The sequence below is a fragment of the Eufriesea mexicana genome, unplaced genomic scaffold (genome assembly GCF_001483705.2).
Source record: "Eufriesea mexicana isolate 0111107269 unplaced genomic scaffold, ASM148370v2 scaffold2501, whole genome shotgun sequence".
NCBI classification, from domain to species: domain Eukaryota; kingdom Metazoa; phylum Arthropoda; class Insecta; order Hymenoptera; family Apidae; genus Eufriesea; species Eufriesea mexicana.
In genome coordinates, this window is record NW_016910581.1 from 372,063 (window position 1) to 391,669 (window position 19,607).

At 36.4% G+C, this 19,607-nt stretch overlaps 1 protein-coding gene across 1 annotated transcript in view; it reads left to right on the forward strand.

Annotated features, from left to right (window-relative positions):
• The window catches only part of LOC108550057 (tetratricopeptide repeat protein 37), a 104,534-nt gene that overhangs the window by 44,595 nt on the left and 40,332 nt on the right, over positions 1–19,607 (forward strand). The window contains exons 6-7 of the mRNA XM_017903657.1: positions 8,181–8,316; positions 8,436–8,803. Coding sequence (XP_017759146.1) covers positions 8,181–8,316; positions 8,436–8,803 — 504 coding nt within the window. The remainder of the gene's footprint in view (positions 1–8,180; positions 8,317–8,435; positions 8,804–19,607) is intronic.

Sequence of the window (19,607 nt, forward strand, 5' to 3'; positions counted from 1 at the left end):
CCCTCCCTCCCTCCCTCCTGACCTTCCGACCTCCCACCATTTCTCTGTACCTGTCGCCAAAATTTGGTACAAGTTGGCCATTAGTGCCTTTCGAAGGTATAATCCAATAGTATAAGCATATATACTTTTGAAATAAAAGAAATCTAAGGTACGGGATTTCTAGTGATACACTATCTGCTATTTAGGATTATTACGATCAATTCGGAAATTATCCTCGCGAATGAGTCACTTTTACCTCGTGAAAAGCAAAATTGTAATTATCTTCTGTTTTGGAAAGTTCTAAAACAATTGTACTGTTATAAAATAAATGAACACTATCTTTATGAATTAATTAACAAATATTTATGAACACATTACGCACGGCGCTTTGCGCGCTCAAAGCGCTTCCAAAGACCATACATTTTTGTACGCCTCAAAAGATTTGGCTTGGCAAGCAATACGTTGCACATATATGCACATTTTTAATTTAAAATTGGTAATATATTCACATAAAGTATTCATAGATATTACTATATATTTTATACATCGATTTATTATATAAGTTTTTTTTACATTTTAACTAATATTTATTTCATAAACTTGAATAATGCTTTAGAGTGTGATATCTGGCAAAGCATACTCCTTTTTGCAATGGTGTTTGGCACCAGATTGAAAATGTAAATGATTTTTAAAAAGCTGTTTACGTACAAATTTGCACATATACTTAGAAATAACAAAATGTACAACAATAAAACAGTTTATAAAGTATGGTAAACGATTGTTAAAGAGCTACAGATGTACTACTAATTATAATTGTAATTAACAGTGAACATATATGTATATAAATCGAATTTTTAAGACATCTAATTTTATTGCAAGTGAAAGTGAATACAAATATGCGCACTAAAGAATAAAACGAGCAGACCAAACAAGTAAAGTAGTAAGTAGTGTTTGCAAATATATCCAATTGTAGTACCCACAGGGGGTTAGAGGTTGTATACAATGTATATACATATACTACTTATTACTACTTACTTTACTTATTTGATCTGTTCGCTTTATTCTTTGGTGCGCATAATCGTATTCACTTTCACTTGCAATAAAATCAGATGTCCTAAGAAATCGACTTCCTTTTTACTTCTTTAATCAATAGTACAACTATTCCTATAATATATTTCCAAATTTACAATGTAATTGTAAATTTAAGAAATGTTAAGAGTCCCACGGCATGTTTATTGCGTGCAAGTATGGAAGCACGAGTCGTCTTCGCACACTTTCAACACATTTGTTTCAAAACCACATTTTCAAATTGCGTGGTAAGGTATCTTAAAAACTAGATTACCAATAAACTTTAAATTTATGGTATATATACTATAATATACGTACCTGTAGATTTACCTATAAAATAAACAAAATGCGTAATTTAAACAACTTTTTCATACATAAATAGATGTAAAATTTTCGCAAAGATATCGATTCTTTGTTTAAAGTGGCTTCGTTTTAGCAATTTCAAAGTTTTTGATGTTTTCAAAGGTTTATCGGTAAACTACGTTTGTATGAAGGAAGAAAATTTGTTGTATTTCCCAATATACCCACGTTTATAACATTTTACACCAGGATATCCCCATCCTTTACAGTATATTACAAAATAAACTTAACTTTACACCCTAGATAAAAATGTAAATGTTTTTGGTATATATTAACTCGTATAGCGTATATTACATATTAAAATCTATAGCGTACAGGATGTATGAAAACTAATTGTCACGGCCATTACAGTGTAATTCTATAGTTTTGGATCGGTGAAGATCTTAAAAAAAAGAAAAAGAAAAAAAAGAAAAATAGCTGAAAAATTATCCCCTACATAATTTTCAAGGTCGCCTTTTCTTTTTCTTCCATCGTATCGTATTTTATTCGCCATAAGGAAAATGTTTAAAAGGAACCATAGGTCGAAAATGAACCATTTTCTCAAAAAACGAGCCGTAAATATTTCGACTTATCGCATGGAGGCACATTATAGGATCGCTCGATACATATTCTCAAAGCGGATTAGTTGACACATATGTATATTGAGCATGCAATGTCTTGTTTCATCCTTATGATTCTCTTTTATGATATCTCTTTTAATGCATCGTATTTTGCTTAGTTCGATGGGAATCTTATGGTGTTACTATAACGAAAGCAGTGATCGTTCTATGTCCGTTCTTATGGTTTGCTACTTTCATATATTTCTATTTTCTCTTGGCATATGTAGTTTCCTTCATCTCTACTATTTCTAATGAAACCTTGTAGTGTTTTTTGCTGGCTTGTGTGCGCAATTTCATCCTGTTTGACTGCAGTGGCCAGATATAATTCGGAATGTTTCCGCTTAACCTTATTGCTAACTTTGTGTTTGTTTCGCATTTGCTTTAGTTCAGAGTTCCCTAATACGTTGAAGAAGTTCTTTCCTCTTTCATGTACTTACTCCTGTCCTCATCTATATGTTTCATGTGTTAATGGCTTTTTGCACCTTGCTCGCTTGCTTTCTCACGTGTTTCTTGAAGGTGTTGCCAGATGGAAACCAAACTCCCAGATATGTATAACTGTAGGATTATTGGAAAGAAGAAGAAAATGTGGAACTCATTTAGTTTAAACCAATAAAAGAATATATATTTTATATAGAAAGTGATGTTGCGGTAAGGCCTGGTGTGACGTCTCACGGACGTGTTGCATACTCGCGTCCACCTGCGGATATGATACGCGCACGGAGACATTATGTATGCATGCGTGCGCAGATGAACCGATAATATAAAGAATGTATGTATAAGTATAATGTGTAAGTATAATGTATGATAACATAAAGAATGTAACCAATAACTAAAAGATAACAAAGACATGAAAGTATGAAATCAGTAAAGGTATGTGCGGATATGGATGTAATGTACGCAGGCCGCGTCCCGCGGTTTCTTCGGGTGACGTCAGGGGTGGTGATGCAGGGCTTGCTCGGTAATAATGTTTATGACCTTCCGGTCTTAATGCTCGGCGTTATAAATTCCTTACTCTATTGCTCGGGGTGTAACGGTCTTATCCTTTTGCTCGCTTATCCTTTTACTCGCTTATAATTGTATGTGCACTCGGCGTTTACAAGGTTTTTATTCTATTGTTCGTTTATGTTCCATTATATCCATATCCGCGCATACCTTTACTGATTTCATACTTTCATGCCTTTATTATCTTTTAGTTATTGGTTACATTCTTTATGTTATCATACATTATACTTACACATTATACTTATACTTATACATACATTCTTTATGTTATCGGTTCATCCGCGCACACATACATACATAATGTCTCCGTGCACGTATCATGTTCGCAGGTGGCTGCGAGTATGCAACACTGGCAAGGAACTGAATTATCGCGTTCCTAGCACCGCTGAAAAAGGAAACAATAGGCAAATGACATTGCCGATCATGCTCCATGACGCAATCCCCGCCAGGCCGATGCCGGCCCCGGCTACATATTAGGACACACTCATCGCCGTTGCACTTAAATAATAACAATTTCCAATATTAAACCCGTTGGTGGTCCGCGCTGCATTCGCAATTTCGTCCTAGCCGGCCCGCACAGATTTCGCCAATCGCTCATCTGCTTGATACTGTTTACTTTGAAAAACATTTTTGAGCTTACTAACGCAACATACTTATAAATGGGTGGATGTATAAAATAAAAGTTTAACATCTTGTAAACGCTATTTATTAATGTTCACACCTGTTATGTCAATTTCGACTTTGAAAATACTTTTTAACTGCATTATAAATTTCAACTGTACGCGATGGTGGGTTTGAAACTATTAAAACTATGCTCTTGCTTTCAATCTTCTGGAAAGGAAAGTTAGAGAAAGGGCCGACGGGGCAACCCTGTCCAACGCCTTTAAATGACCTAATGAATTCTGTAAAGAACGTAAATGTACACATCGCGTTCTCTATACCTTTTTGTATATCTCCTTGATTATTTGTATCACTCTATGTAGTGCACCTTGGGTCTACACCTTTGTTTCCTAGTAAAATCTCTCTATTCATGAAATTAAAGACCGCATACGGCTTTCCTTTGCTTCTCCTCCATTTGTAATTTGCTGGTGCATTTAATGTAAAGACCATGGTCACTCGTTGCTTCGAAGGCCTGCCTAACTTTCACTTAATATTTTATGTTGTTTTAGCCAATTCTTTAATCTTTTACATAGTAATGTATATTTGCTAATATCTTGTAGCCTATATTTGATAATGATGTTCCTTTGTGGTTTGTCATTTCGTCTTTGTTCCGCAGTGAATAGATAATTTTTTCATTTCTCTGGTATCTTTTCTCTCGTTCATATGGCTAGTGTTAATCTGTCCCTGAGAACTTATGCAAGTTCTCCAAATTATATGACTTTTCATCTGGCTCAATATCCTCCTCCTTTATCATAATCACTAATCTCCGTTACAGATTTCACATATTTTAAGATAACAATCTGCTATATTTCTTTCTTTCGTAGCACCCTTTTAAATTGTTCTGTTTTTGCTGGACAACTCTTTTTTCCTTTTAGCTCTTATGTCCTTTGTCTCTTTCCACGTAGCCGACGGTTGCCTGGTCTCGCGTGTATCTTGCATTCGTATATACGCGTTCAAGGTTTGGTTGGGACGCGTACATATAAGAGCTTTATTTCATTTCTATCGATTTATTCATTTTTTGATTATTGCTAATATTGACATAGTGAAAGATGGTAGGGAATAAAAAATAATATATTTTTTCTATTTGTAATAAGTTCTCTTCGAAAATCCTCAAATTATGATATTCGCAATTTCCTATTAAGGACTCTAGACTAAATTTACTATACCATACTCGGAAAGAACTGTGGAAGATATCTTCTAAAGAGTAGCTTTGCTAAGGTGAAAGTGATAAATTTGTATTAGAGAAATTTTTTTTGTCCGTACGACTAGACGTTACAAAAGAAATAGTGAACAGTACTAAAATACTACTAATTATATAATATAATACAATATGTGGGGATCTTTGATGAATAATGTCTTCATTGTATTGATGGTTTCTACGGTGCATCCATTTGGTACCCTCTTGGTTGTTGTGCTATGATAGGGTATCAGCTAGAAGGACGAAAGGAAAAGGAACGGATGCGTTTCGTCTCGGGCCTGCTAGTGGACTCGTCAGTAAGGCTTTCTAGCAAGCCCTGCCTTAGATGGGGATACTTGAAGTCGAAATCCATTTATTGACGAGGATGAGAACGTTGCTCGCTATAAATAATATAATAAAAGAACTGATAATAGTATAATGTAATATATATCTTGCGTCCCGAACACTGCAACTCGCACGGTGGGAATTTCACAGGGATGTAAGACCCGTTTACACGGATGCGACAATGTTGCTGGGATGCGGCCTAGTCTAAATTAATAGAGTTAGACCCAGTTAGGGTTGAACTAAAGAGTTCGGATGTGTTACTGCCTTTCGCGCTGAGTTGATCGTCGTGGTTCTTGACTGATAGTCCGTCCGGTCGTGATACTTGTCCTGTTTTCGTCAGATTTTTAGGAGAACTCTCTTGTGACTGCTGTCTCGGTGGTTTTATAAGTTTTGTAGGTCTACTGATTGGTTGGTGTGAAATGTAAAAAGGTGGGTGTGGGTCATCCTACTGCTTGTGAATAATATTGTGAATAATATTGGGGGTGTGCGATGATCTCGACGTCTTTCTGTGATGGTGGATGTTTAAATAATTTGGGTCCTTATGCCTATCGTCTTAAGAGTAATATATTGGTCCTTGCTAAGGTTTACCCAAGTGGTGACTACGTGATGACGAGTGTATACAAATCAAAGAACGCTGGCAATAAGGACATAAATAGTCCTCCATTTGACTAGAGACGTTCGGTCCTGGGGTCGCAACAATATGTAAGAAACTAAAATAGTGCACTAAAGAATTCCCGTCTATTTGTTATGACTGCGTCTTTCACACTGGCTCACGTGTGAAATGCTTCGTCGCTAGCGGCCGATTCGACTTTGTTTTCCTTAGCCGGTCAGTGTGAGTCACATTTACACGCGCTTAAATTTCAAACGGGTTACCGCAGGCCCGGCCATGTGATTAAATCTTGCCCTTGCATTTTTGGTACTCCAATCTGTTGGTACTCTGGAATATTGCTGTTACAGTGATGATACGGGATATTTATAAATTATATACCATGATCGTATCATGACCTTCAAAACATCCTGTTATTGTCTTCCTATTTCCTTATTTCTCTATTTATCAAATAGTTCAGCACGTATATATTTCCTATTGTGCTTCTCTTTTTTCTAAATCTTGTTTCGTTCTCTGGCACTGTTATCTTATTCTCCATTTCGTTTCCCAGGCTCTCTTCTAGTACCAATGTGTACTGGATCAAGGCGGAGGTGGTTAACACGTTAAGTGTCCAACCCGTTTTGCTTGCCGTTCCGTTCAAGCCCAGACTCGGCCGTCAAGTGGGCCACCGGCGGCGGGCCACCCTTCTTGGTGGAGTCACCTTTCTTTATTCTGTTTTAATATATTACATTAAGTTTTTTTAAAATATTGTATTCTTTTTCTTAAACCTTGACTGAACAAAAACCAATGTCGCCTAAGTAAAATATTCAGCCTCGCAATCAATGCGCAAGGACCGACACGCGCGCTCGTGTAATAGGAAATTCCTTGAGGACCGGCCAAGCTCGAACGAAAAGTCTATCGCCAATCCCTAGGTATTGGCGTGGCACTTAACGCGTTAAATGAAGCACTGGAGCGAAGTTGCTACTAGCGAATGTCTTGCAAGACTCTATTATGTGACTAACTGACTAGTTTAACTTTTGGTGATTGCTTGATTCTTTGTGACTCTCTGACCCTCCACTCTCGACTTTCGACTCTGTAACTCTCCACTTTGTAACTGTGTAAATACGATACTCACTCTAGAACTGTCTGACTTCGAAAAACTCGTTCTATCTCTCAGAACGAACCGTTTTAAGCTTGTCTAGAAGGCAATCTCTTTTCCTGAAGGGGAATCTCCTTCCAGGGTCAGGGGTGGAGGAGACACCACCTTCCGGATTATGCCCTCCGAAGGGTCACCCTCACAGGGACCCATCCCGAGAGGTGATCGCGATCGCGTTACCCTCGATTTACGACGGGGAAAGTCGGGGTTGCGCGAAGCTACCTCACGTGGCTTGGCCCCGACCTCCTGTGGCCCATTCGGCAGCCAGATCCCAAGTGCTCAATAGCTTAAATTAGGCTTTTGAACGACGCTTCGTGTCCGGTGATTCGAGGCAATATAAAAGTTTAACTAGAATGCGCAATAAACAAGTAAACCCCGGACCTCTAATTGCTCAGTATATAGGGCTTGACTTCTAAAAGACCGTAACAGATCTTTTAGTGCTTCATTCTAAACCGTATGCTAAAATTTTGTACATTGTATTCAACAGTGACCCTGCTCTGTAGCACTTTACAGTTTTTCCATCTTCTTTTCTTTTAATCGATACTATAATATATGTTTTCTACTCTTGTGGTATATCCATTCCATTGCATACCCTATTGCAGATCTTCCATATTTCTTTCTTCATAAGCTCTCCTCGTTATATATATATTATTACTGCAACCAGGTCCTTAGAACCGGTTTTTGTTCAGCGACGGAACAGAAACGAAAGTATTATATATATATTTGAATTGTACGAGAAACACCAGCAAAAGGCAGTGATAAATCGCATGATCACGCAGAACGAGTTGTGCGACGTATACTGGTATATGTATGTAAGGTGATTGATTCAAAGATATCTTGAATGGAAATTTTAGTAATATTAAAGTTGGAATCATTTGAAAGAATACGAGTACGTTTCTTATCTCTATGTTATTCATACATATTCATACACGTTGAATAAAGTACAGAAACACATTCCATCTACTTTTAGAAATGTATTTTTCTATTCTATTCTAGCCCAAATTGTGTACGAATAAGATTTCTATATTTGAGTTAGTTTTTCATTTTTATTTGCATTACATTTAACCATATTTGTTCGAAAGTTTTATTCGCTATAGTATTATTTATCATATTTCTATATATACAGTAAATATGTCTTACAATTTAATTCAACTTCGTTTCCATCCAATTAAAATGTATTAAATGTATCTTTATTGTGGAATTTTTGTTTAAAATTAAGTACGTCTAATTCTATTTAATTTTTTCCAGTCGCTGTTGGGAATTACTAGCAGATGCATATTTTATACGAGGCGCATATACATCAGCATTAAAAACTTATCAGAAAGCGTTAGAATTGTGTCCAGGGTCTTTATATCCAATGATACAATTAGCAAATATAAAATTGGTTAATATTATGTTTCTTAATTATTTCACATTATGATTGTAATAAATCGAAATGTAACACATTTTTTACTATTTAAAATATGTATTTCCAAATTTGTGTAAATACTTATTATTTTACAGGCTATTGGACAGTACGATAATGCAAAGGAAGACTTTGAACACATTTTGGCAGATGATTCGCATTATATTCCTGCTTTAAAAGGACTAGCTGAAGTTTGTTTTGCATTAGCCAATTATTATACTGCTAAGCAATTGTTTGGTCATGCGAATGGTTATCTACAAAAAGCTATGGATAGCTTAGCTACAGCTATTAAAGTACGTAGAGATGTATCCTGCGTTTGGAAATTACTTGGCAACGTGTACTACAAAGCTGCAACGTTACCAGAAAAATATAGTTACTTAAATATATCGTCTATTCCAGTACACCATGAAAATATCGGAAATATTGCATTAATTAAACAACGATCTATGTTTGCATTATCTATAAAGTAAGTATATTGAATCGATATTATATGTTACAATAATATTAAGTAATATTATAAAGTAATATGTATTCAGTGTGTCATGTTTCATTGGAAACGTCGTGATATCTCGGGAACTGTTACAAGTATAAAAAATTGTTTCAACAAAGTTGTTACTATGTGTGGTGGGATACATTGTTTGATGTAATTTCTCTTTTTTCATAAGTGATGTGACGGAGGAGATTTTAAGCAGTTTTCTGTAACAAAACCTTACATTTTTTTCATTCACAATATGATAGCAAGTTTTGAGACAAATTCAATGATCTACAGTATAATATAATTTCTCGTAGTAGTATGTAAGACAACATAACAGAATGATGCAGATATTATATCGACAATTTTTCAAATTCATGGAGGACATTGAACTTTGCAAATTTTTGATTTCGCGAGCATGTTTTCATTTTTATGGCCCTACAATGATAGGGGTGCAATATATTTGATATCAAAATACCGTACCGTGAAGTAAAGAGTTCAAGCTTTATTTAAGTTTTAGTAACACTTGGTTTTACTGGTTAAAAATCTACGGATAGATTCTCCCAGTAATTAGTATTATTATTCCGTGGATATATACAATATATATCCCATTCGCATATTCCCATTATTGTTTGTTAGTACAGCTTGAATTTGCAGTTTTCCTTTTTATATTCTTTGATACTTGCACTAATTACACTAAATATTTATACCCTATCGATATCAAAATCAACATGAAAATGATATTTTATATCTTCTACTCCAGTAGGACAAAAAATGTATTTCACTAATTTTCACGTATATATCGGTCACTTGGTCAATTTTCTCAAGTTTGAGTTTTTTTCCCATTTAATACGCTGTTAATCCGCACAGGATTATTAGTATAAGATTACATAAATTTACATAAGCTTACATAGGTGTATGTATAAATATCAAATATATCTAAAAAAAGTGTACATAGAAGAGGTAGTAAGCTTAATAGCGACATGAACAATACGCAGAGTGATATTACAAATAAATATTATGCTTTCTCAGAAATTATAGGTGATATACGTAGTTGAAGGAATAAAGAAGCAATCGTGCAAGGCGAGTATAACCTTTAGAGCACAATTTTCTAATCATGACCAATCTGTTACGATCATATAGAGGGCATTGCCATATAATGTGATTGAGATCTGCTATGGGTAATTTTACATTGACATGTCGTGCCAGATGCAAGACTAACTCTTCAAAGTGAGATAGTTAACTAAAAATGATTAGAATATAATCTATTGAAAAGGCAAATAAAATTTCTAGCGACAACCGTAGAAATGAATCGAGGAGTTATAGAGTACCTATAAAAATGGGAGTAATATTTGACACCTTTGTGTGTGTACTTTGTATTTGAAGCTGTCTCACAGTCTCGCTCCTTTTTGAAAATTTGATAGTAGTCAGTGTAGTTTCTTTCGCTAGAACACCGGTGTTCTCGTCGGACAAAATACCAACGTGTAGTATAATCCAATAGAAACAGAGTTTAGTATTATGCATAGCGAGGGCATAAATAATATTCAAAATATTCAGCAAAATAGGATTAAGTTTAACGTTCGAAGAAAACTTGTGAAGGTTGAAACGTATTTCAAGGATTGAGCATAAGACTTTCTATAGTAAAAATGAAGACTATTTATTCAGACTAACCGAAGATGTGATCATTAAATCTAGGGATAGGAAGGCAACACCGATATCGGCCGCCTCAAATATTCGTGGAATTGTTAATTTTATAGCTATAGGTGGCGCGTAAAGCAGCAAATTGAGTTGCTTCTATTCTGAGAACATGAGATTCTAACCTAGGAATATAAATAAAGTATCTGTATGCAATAATCGAACGAATAATAATGGCTCTTATAAAGGGTGATCGGTCAATTTCTAATCTGATACCAGAAACAGGTTTGAGTGTATTCAATTTTTGTAGGTATTTATTGTAATTAAATTCAATATGCCCTTGAAAGCGGAGTTGGTAATCAAAGATGATTCCGAAATATTTGACGTCTGGGTGAGGCTTGATTTTTTGATAAGAACCAAAGAGAACGCCTTCTTTGTTAAAATGAATGGATATAGTTCTCTCCGTGCATACAGATGGGTCAAGAAGATACAAATTATTGCTCAAATAAGTGACTGCCTTTTCAATAGATACTTTGACTATGCGAAAAATAACAGAGCATGTAGAAACGGCTATGATATCTGCAAGTTGTGATATCTAAACATTACTATCTAATTCGCCAATAATAGCTTTAACATATTTATATTAAATAGAAGACTCGGCTGAGCACTTTATCTCTGAGGAACTCTTTCAAAGATCCTTCTGTCAAGAAAATAATTGGATTGTATGACAAAATTAAGGTTTCATTCGTAAGTTAGGAAATTAACAAATTTAACAGTATTATAAAGACAACCTATATATGCCGATCAGTTTTGCAAGGAGAATATCACTTACAAGGGAACATACCGAACTGTTAATTGCCGTTTTTAATGAAATTTTGCATAATTCTAAAGTAGCCAAACATATTACACGCATATTTCTTTTTTATCTGCCACCGTTCGTGTTGAAGAAATAAAAATTGACCCCAAAGTAGGAATTGTAAAACATATTCGGTCGACTATTTTGCAAACTATTGGAGCTAGGCCAATTATGATGATTAAAGAATTTTGTATTTTTCGATGATAAATACGACTACGTGAACGGATTTACAAAAAATCCATTTCTTCAAATATAACGGGTACAAAAAGTGGTTTTTTAAATTGATTCCTCCGTCCAAATGTTTATGCATCTTTTTCAATCAATGCATAATATATAGGATGTATGCGGTCAAATATAAAATATTTGATAAAATATTGGCGTAGAAAGGCCATGATGATGTAAGAAGGAAGAAAGAAGAATGGAATATGGCGTTAACTGCTATGCTTGTGAAAAGAGAGGCCATATAGGAACCGAGTACTGTGATAAGTAAAAGTGTTTTAACTGCCAGTGATATCGGCATATTTTCACAGAGTACAAGGAAACAAAGAATTATATACATACATGCTCGAGAAAGTGAAAACTGGAGAGGCAACGGAAATGGATATGGAAAGAAGGAAGGGACAATGAATACAGCAGATGATGCTGTGACGATTGTGTGTGACAAATTAAGTCTATATGAAGAGATAAAATGTGAACAGGAAAGGCTAGTTATGCGATAACCGATATAATTTAGTTATTGGATTCTGACTTTACAAGCTATGTCAGACATAGAAGGTTTTTAGTCTTGTGATCTCGTAATGTTGCCCGTTAATATTGAGCAACTGTTTGAAGGACGTTTCATTCAACTAACTATCTACCTTCGGATGACAATCCTGGTTGCATAGATTGTTTCAGCGTAGTTCGATGTTCATGAGCAAGGTCAACGGACTACTCGAACGATGGAGAGGTGCTGCCGAGGCAATCAGTTCCCTCGAACATTAGTGATCGATCAAATAAACTTGTAGGGTAGCATCTACCGGCGACTGGCTATATCAAGGACGACTGAAAGTCAAGAGATTGAACGTGGAAAAGTCAGTAGATTAACTACTAAGTGAAAAAAGACTGACAGAAAAGTTAAAGGCCTATCCATTATGAAGTCAAATACTGACTATGGAGAAGTCAAAGACTGCCTCCGTGATTTTCTTTACGATCGTGTTGAAGAAAAACGAGAGTTTTCCAGTGGACGGACGTTCTCTAATTGGCAGATAACTGTATCAACGACGTTTCCTTGCCCTGCAAATGGGTCATTTTGAAGATGAAGGAACGTCCTGCAAATAAAGATCGTGGCGGCGGAAACCCCACTTTCAGGAAGAGGTGTATTGTTTGAGGTACACAGGGGTCAGCTGCACGTTAGTGAAAAGGTGACCGTGTCTATATCACCTTGCGTTTGTGGTATTTAACGCAACCAGCGCACAGAGATTGGCCTGAACCCTTGGAGGCCTATTGCCAGCCATGTCCCAAATGCCGTCGCTTAATTTCGTCAATAAAAGATATTGAATTACTTTCCGTTGCCGGTGACACCCAAAGCAATAAGGAGAAATTTCCTACAAATATACATTGACGACCTTGTAAACACAGAATTCTGATGGTCGAGTTATTTTAGCACTTAGGACGTGGCTGTTAGTAAGTGGTAACGGTGTTCCACCACGAAATAGTAAAAAACTGATTTCTGATGCAATAGGTGAAGTTGTAATAAAGCCGAATGAACTAGAAGGCAGGGTAAGATTAAGAAATGTGTTGTGTGTCCTAGATTTGAATATTAACTTATTGTTTGTTGTTAAACTTACTGATAATGGGTATTTGTTGTTTGGGTGGATTGATATGGTGGTAGACATGTCTCCGAAGACTGCATATGTGAGAGAATCTGAGATTAATGTGAGAAACTGTTCTGTTCAATCTCCAGTTTTTGAAAATATCTTCAATGATTACATGTGGCATTACAAGGTACACGCTCGATAGAATTACACGTTTGTTTATTCATTAATAAACAATTAATCAATTCATTAATAACGGTCTAACAGAGGTTTTTGACGTATATATTTTAGGAATGGAACGAGCACGGCCCTGAAAGAATGTTAAGAGTGTTTGGGACATAAGACGAATGACTGCCTGCGGCAGATCGATTGTAAAGGATATTTGTGACAGAGTCGAATGTGAACAACGAGCGAAAGTTTAGAAATGCGTCTGAATTGTTTGAAGTACCTGGTCCACCGAGGGCGAGGATGCGCGGGAAATGTCTAATTGAGGCAGAGAGCCTGAGCATAAAAGAAAACGGAGTGTCAGGATTAAATAAACGTGAAAGGACACGGGCGAATCAGAGTACAAAAAGTCAGAGTGTAGAGAGTTTAGAGAGTATCAGAGTGTTGTGAGAGGTCGATGAGGTGCCAGCGTGGCAATATGTATCAAAGAGTGCTTGGGAGATAGTGTTAGCGAGTGGAATTAGTTTCGCCTCATTTCTTATTTGTTATCTTTGAAATACATAATAATTATTAATCATCACTAATGCTGCTGTGTGAGAGAATATACATACCTACATAATCCTTTTTTTTTTCTTTTTTTTTTTTTTTTTTTTTTTTTTTTTTTTAAATCTCCAAGAAGATACCCGGCCCCCCTTGGGGAGGGGGCGGGGTTAAGTGGGATTTGTACCCACTAAAACCCCCACGATGGCCACCCTTACGCGATATCGGAGCGCCCTGGGCTTCGCGCGACGCAATTGCCAAGACGATCCCGCGACAACCCGAAGGTTCCCTCCCGGCGCGACGAGAACTCGCGCCGCAACTTCTCATACTACGCACACGCGGTGACGGGACGCGACACACATTCCTTCATTCGTCACCCCGAAACTCACGCATACGTGCATACCCTGCGGGCGCCACGCGATCACGACGCGGCGCCGCACGCACGGACCACGGTCTCCTGGGCACGGGGGCCCCCCGCAGGGACGCACGCAAATGCGGAGGGCTAACGCGTTGACCCTACGCGGACTCTCTCTGCGGCCTCCTTCTGTAACATAACCTCCTCGCAGAAGGAGGTCACCGCACGCCACGCGCTCGCGTTCTCCACCATCTTCGGAACGATGGCGGAGAGCGAGAGATCCCTGCCCACAACGCGGTGCAGGGCCCGCCGCTCGCGAGCCGACGCCGGAATACCTACATAATCCTGTGTGTGCGGCCCTTAACCCTACAATATTTCACATCTCCGTTACGATGATGTCAATTAGCAGTTCAGATGATAGATAAATATACGATTATTGGCGATACGTGACGCAGAGCTAGTATTATTAGGGTTGCTAACGTTACTAACTGTGATAATATAATATTTCTTTATATATATGTCTTCGAAGGCGTCAAGGAAGATAGCATGTCTCTTACTAGAAAATCTTCATTTTTGTATTACATCAGCGTAAGTAGGCTTCTTGTACTCATTATCAGGAATATACTCTCAAGTATATGTTCCCCGAAAAGGCCGTTTGATGCAGAGAACGTAGAAACATCTTATCATTACACGTGCTTAAACGTGACTCAAGTTTGAAGTTGATTTTTTGAACTTTCAGTTTTAATGCATATTCCGGGACACAAAGATAGCTCACATGTACTATATTTAATTTTCAAGTAACAAACCAAATTTTTCACTTTTAACAAATGATATTGTAATATCACGAACCTGGGATAAGCGGATCTTTCGGAAGATCATAAAATATCCCCCATTTTTGTGCCTAGTGAAAAGAAAAAAGAAACAGTTAGCGCATAACCAACCGAATGAGGAAATCGCCCCGTATCGAAGTTAATCACTATGCAATGGAATGGGGAAATCTCCCCGTTTCGAAGTCGCTGCACGCCCAACTGAAGATATCTTCCACGTTTCTCCTAGCAATGCGTTGCTTTTCAGTTTGGTTATTATTTCTCTTTTCTTATTTCGTTCGTCTCAAAGTCAGTCGAAGAGTTTTATTTTTTTATTACTAGTGTCCCGCAATTCGCGAATACTGAAAACACATGGACTCGCATCTGTTTATACATCTAGCGCCATCAATAGGCATCGAAAGTCTTACACAGGCCTAACAAATTCAGAGCCAATAGAAAACCATGAATCCACTACCCACATGCCACAATAACCAATCATTCACAACCGAATGTATAAAAAACACCTGGCACTCCCCACTAGATGGATTCCAGTTTTAAGGAGGTTCGAGGACTTTCTCGCAAGTCCTCGGGGAATCCTCGACTTTCTCATAAATAGAAGTTCCTATGCCACCCAAGTATCTCCGTCTAAGGCAGGGCCTGCTAGAATACCTTATTGACTAGTCCATTAGCAGGACCAGGACGAAACGCATCCCTTTCTTTCCCTTTTCGTCCTTCTACCTGCTACCCTATCATAGCACAACGATCAAGGAGATACCAACGGCCAGCAACGTAGGAACTACCAGAAACCACAAGACATAATAAGAAAAGCAACTCCGTGGGGGAAACCCCCACAGCAGGAGATAGAAACTAGTCAAAAATAGTACGTCGGTACAAACAACATACAATTCCAACAATATGCATATTCTGTTACCTAATATTTTATAAAATGTAAGAGAGTACTGATAAAAATAATAGACTCTGGCAAAAGTGGAAGCTTGTCTCAGATATTCGTGAATACACCAGTGTGTTTTGAAGACTATGATGATGACCCCGGTTTTCCCCGTCGTAAACCGAGAGTGATGCCCCTGCGGTCACCTTTCGGAGAGGGTCTCCGCGAGGCTGACAAAATGTGTTTCAAATAGTGCAATTGTTCCTTGGTGACGAATTATTTGTCACAAAATGTAACAGATACCACTCTCAGGTTGTAAAGAGATATAAACAGTATAAATCTATGAAATGGATTGATGTGACAATAAGAGAAGTGCAAAAGTTGGAAAACTAGACTGGTGAAAACAATTTCAACAATTCATTCCGCAGAAATGGTAAATGCCAGAAATTGGGCAGGAGAGAAGATGAAAGGAAAAGCACTAAATGGGTGAAGAAAGTAGAATTATATTTTTAGAATGCTGCTCTTTTTAACGCGTTTCTAACCCACAAGAAACTAAATATTAATAAAATCACATATAATAAATTTCATAATGGAAAGGACGAGATCGGTACCGAGATATGACCCCCCGCAAAAACAGAAAATATCCTCACCCGGGATGTCGCGTATGTTTCGCTAAAAAAAAGAAAGTAGATTTACGCGTTATATTTGCCACTTTTGTATTATCCCATTACGTAAACTTTTCTGTTTCGAACAGATAACTATTTAAAAGTACAACAATATTGAAATTGCTTTAAATTATATGATTTACCTTTAATTTTCAAAATGTTTAATTGTGTTATTTTTAATTTCACGTTTCATATAAATTATATGTAATATAGGATTATTACCATCAAATATAATTAATAAATCAAAATGTTTTATCATGTTATTTGTTTTGAATTTCACGATTTATATAAACTATGTGTAATATAGTATTACTATCATCAAATTTAATTAATCGGTTAAAATCATTTTTTATCTTTATGCGTTTTTTGTGTCCTTTAATTTGTGAAGATTAGTACGCGTAACTTGCCAGAAATGCGCGGTGCAAAGCGTATATTTAGCTGCGGCACGTGCGATTGGCTAAGTGTTAAAATACCTCAACAAAATTGGGTACTTTAAGGTATAAAAAGGTATAAAAAACAGATAATCGAACACTGATTTTTCAGCAGTGAACTTGAATCTAGCAGAGAAAAATTGGTTATAACATCGGATGCAGAAAATATTTCAATATAAAAACTGGAAAAACTCGATCTTTTCTTCAGTAATTTTTTTTTTAGTAACTTTCATTATCATGTCACGTACTACCATTCCTTATTCGCAGAACAAAATTTGATTTCTCACCATACAATTTTTTGTTTACCGTGAGATACCGCACTCAGCAACCTATATGAAACTATTTTCTGTGCTGTTATTTTGTCTGAGATATTTTAACCATTTTCTTTTCTAAGCACGAAAGAGAGGAATATTTTATCATCTTTTGAAGGACCCGCTGATTCTTCCATTATAATATTACAATATCATTCGTTAAAATTCAAAAATTGTGAATAAGTTACTTTAAAATTAAATATAGCAGACGTGTGTTTTGTCTTTGTCAAGGGGTGTCATGTTAACATTTATTTAACAGTCATATTAAAAAGTGATACTAACATAGCCATCTTCTACTATAATCTGTTAAACCTTAAGGACTGTAATGCAATACAGTGGCGTCAATCGGAGTGACCCAATAGCAAAAATAGAAGCACTTGAGGTAATTGTGATATCCCTATTTCCGACGCTGGGTCTACCACTGTACTTACGCGTTATCTCATTTTATATGAGTTTATATATTCATACTTTTTACGTATCATCATCAAACATCGATGTCACGACGTCGATACGTCGATACGTCGATACGTCGATACGTCGATACGTCGATACGTCGATACGTTGATACGTCGATACGTCGATACGAGGATACGAGGATACGAATAAAGAATGTCAAATAAACGCAATAACCAAGTGTAGCTACTAAGTCGTCAATTGTGTAGCCGTGGTTTATAACTTAAAGTATACTTGATCGGTGTGAGTCACGCAAGACTGAAAAATAATAGCAGGAACCTGCGAAAAATTAGCGAATTCGGTATACTTTTTCACATATTTAAAAAAGAAAGAGCCAAAGGAAAACTATGCAAAATTACGAATGAGCTTAATAAGTATGCAAATTTTGACATATTAATTACTTCAGGTAAAAATTTTATTCAAATATGGAAATGTCAAAGGAATTAATATTTTCCAATTTTATTTCATTTGATAACCGATGTTGACCCAAGTTTTGTAGCCCAAATATTCCGATTCTCTTTTATTTTTTATTTAATATTTCTCTCTTCTCTAGTCAGTTTTTATTCCGCCATCCTCTACGATGTTTGTTCGTAATTGACTTTTTAATAATATAACGTATTGTGGATACATTTCGGTTTAACACTAGGTTTACAGATATTTCTTATACACCTATTTCTACAAGCACCCGTCAAATTGACGGATAAGGGAAAATAATCTTTTTTTTTGTAAAATCGATTTATTCAAATTAAATCTGAATTCAACAACATTAGGCGTCACGTTTAAATAATAAGTAAAAAGTCTTTTTTTAAAAATTATCACGAAAATGATAGTAATATTAACGGTATAGAGTAATTATACTTATTGAGCACATTTTTTACAAATATACTGAATTTTGTTTGTGCATTTTCCGCATACGATCCTTTTACAATATATACAACAATAATTGCTTCTATTTTTTTGCAGTAGTCCACTTGGCAATTTTTCTCGCACTTCTGATGTTGAAGGTGACAGAAATGAAGCGTCTGATCTTTGGCAAATGTTCTCCTTCTCTTCTCCAGCTAATACCTCGGCTAAACAAAATATGAACTCCTTTCTGGATATTTTCGACCCGGTGCACTCTTTATATAATATCCACGCGTTTATCGCTGCCAAATCTAAAATATTGAAAAAACTTGGAGAGGCCATCGGAAACTCCTTGCCTTCACGCTATGTTTGCATGCCATTTGGTCAACGGCGTCCACACCAAAATTTGTTTTATTATGAAAACTAATGGTTTCTGGAACACGTTTATAATTGTCTTCTCTTAGCGTAGCCAGTCGGCCCTGCGAAATCCTTGAATATAATATAAACGGGCGTCCTACTTCTAGATCCGTCTGCTTTCAGTTTTATCCATGTCTCCCGTCAACTGCAATTTCAATTTCACCCATTACATTTTGGGATGTGTTTGGAATGCTCGTCTTCTCATCCTTGGAGTCAGAACTAGAAAGAATACGCATCCTTTTCTTGTTCCGACACACTTCCAAGAAGTTTTCCTCTTCACTATTCGAAAATCCTTCTATCTCTCAATGTATTCAGAATTTTCACTCTCATTTTCGCTTTGGCGCGATTCATACTGATCTCCTTCGAAGGTATCCTCAGAACAATCTTCATCGATGTTGACAATTTTGTTCAATATCTTATTATATCTCCAAGATTTACTCATGATTGCTAGAAAAGGGAGATTGTTCAAAATAAAAAAAATACTGTATTTAAATTCAATTACCCTAATGTAAATACTTACAATAAGCGAAGACTGTCTGAAAGACTAAAAAAGAAAAAAAAAGGAGAAGAAACAATTGAGACAATAACACAAACTTTTGCACACTGATTTTGAAAAACGTTCTTACACTGTCTCTGCAA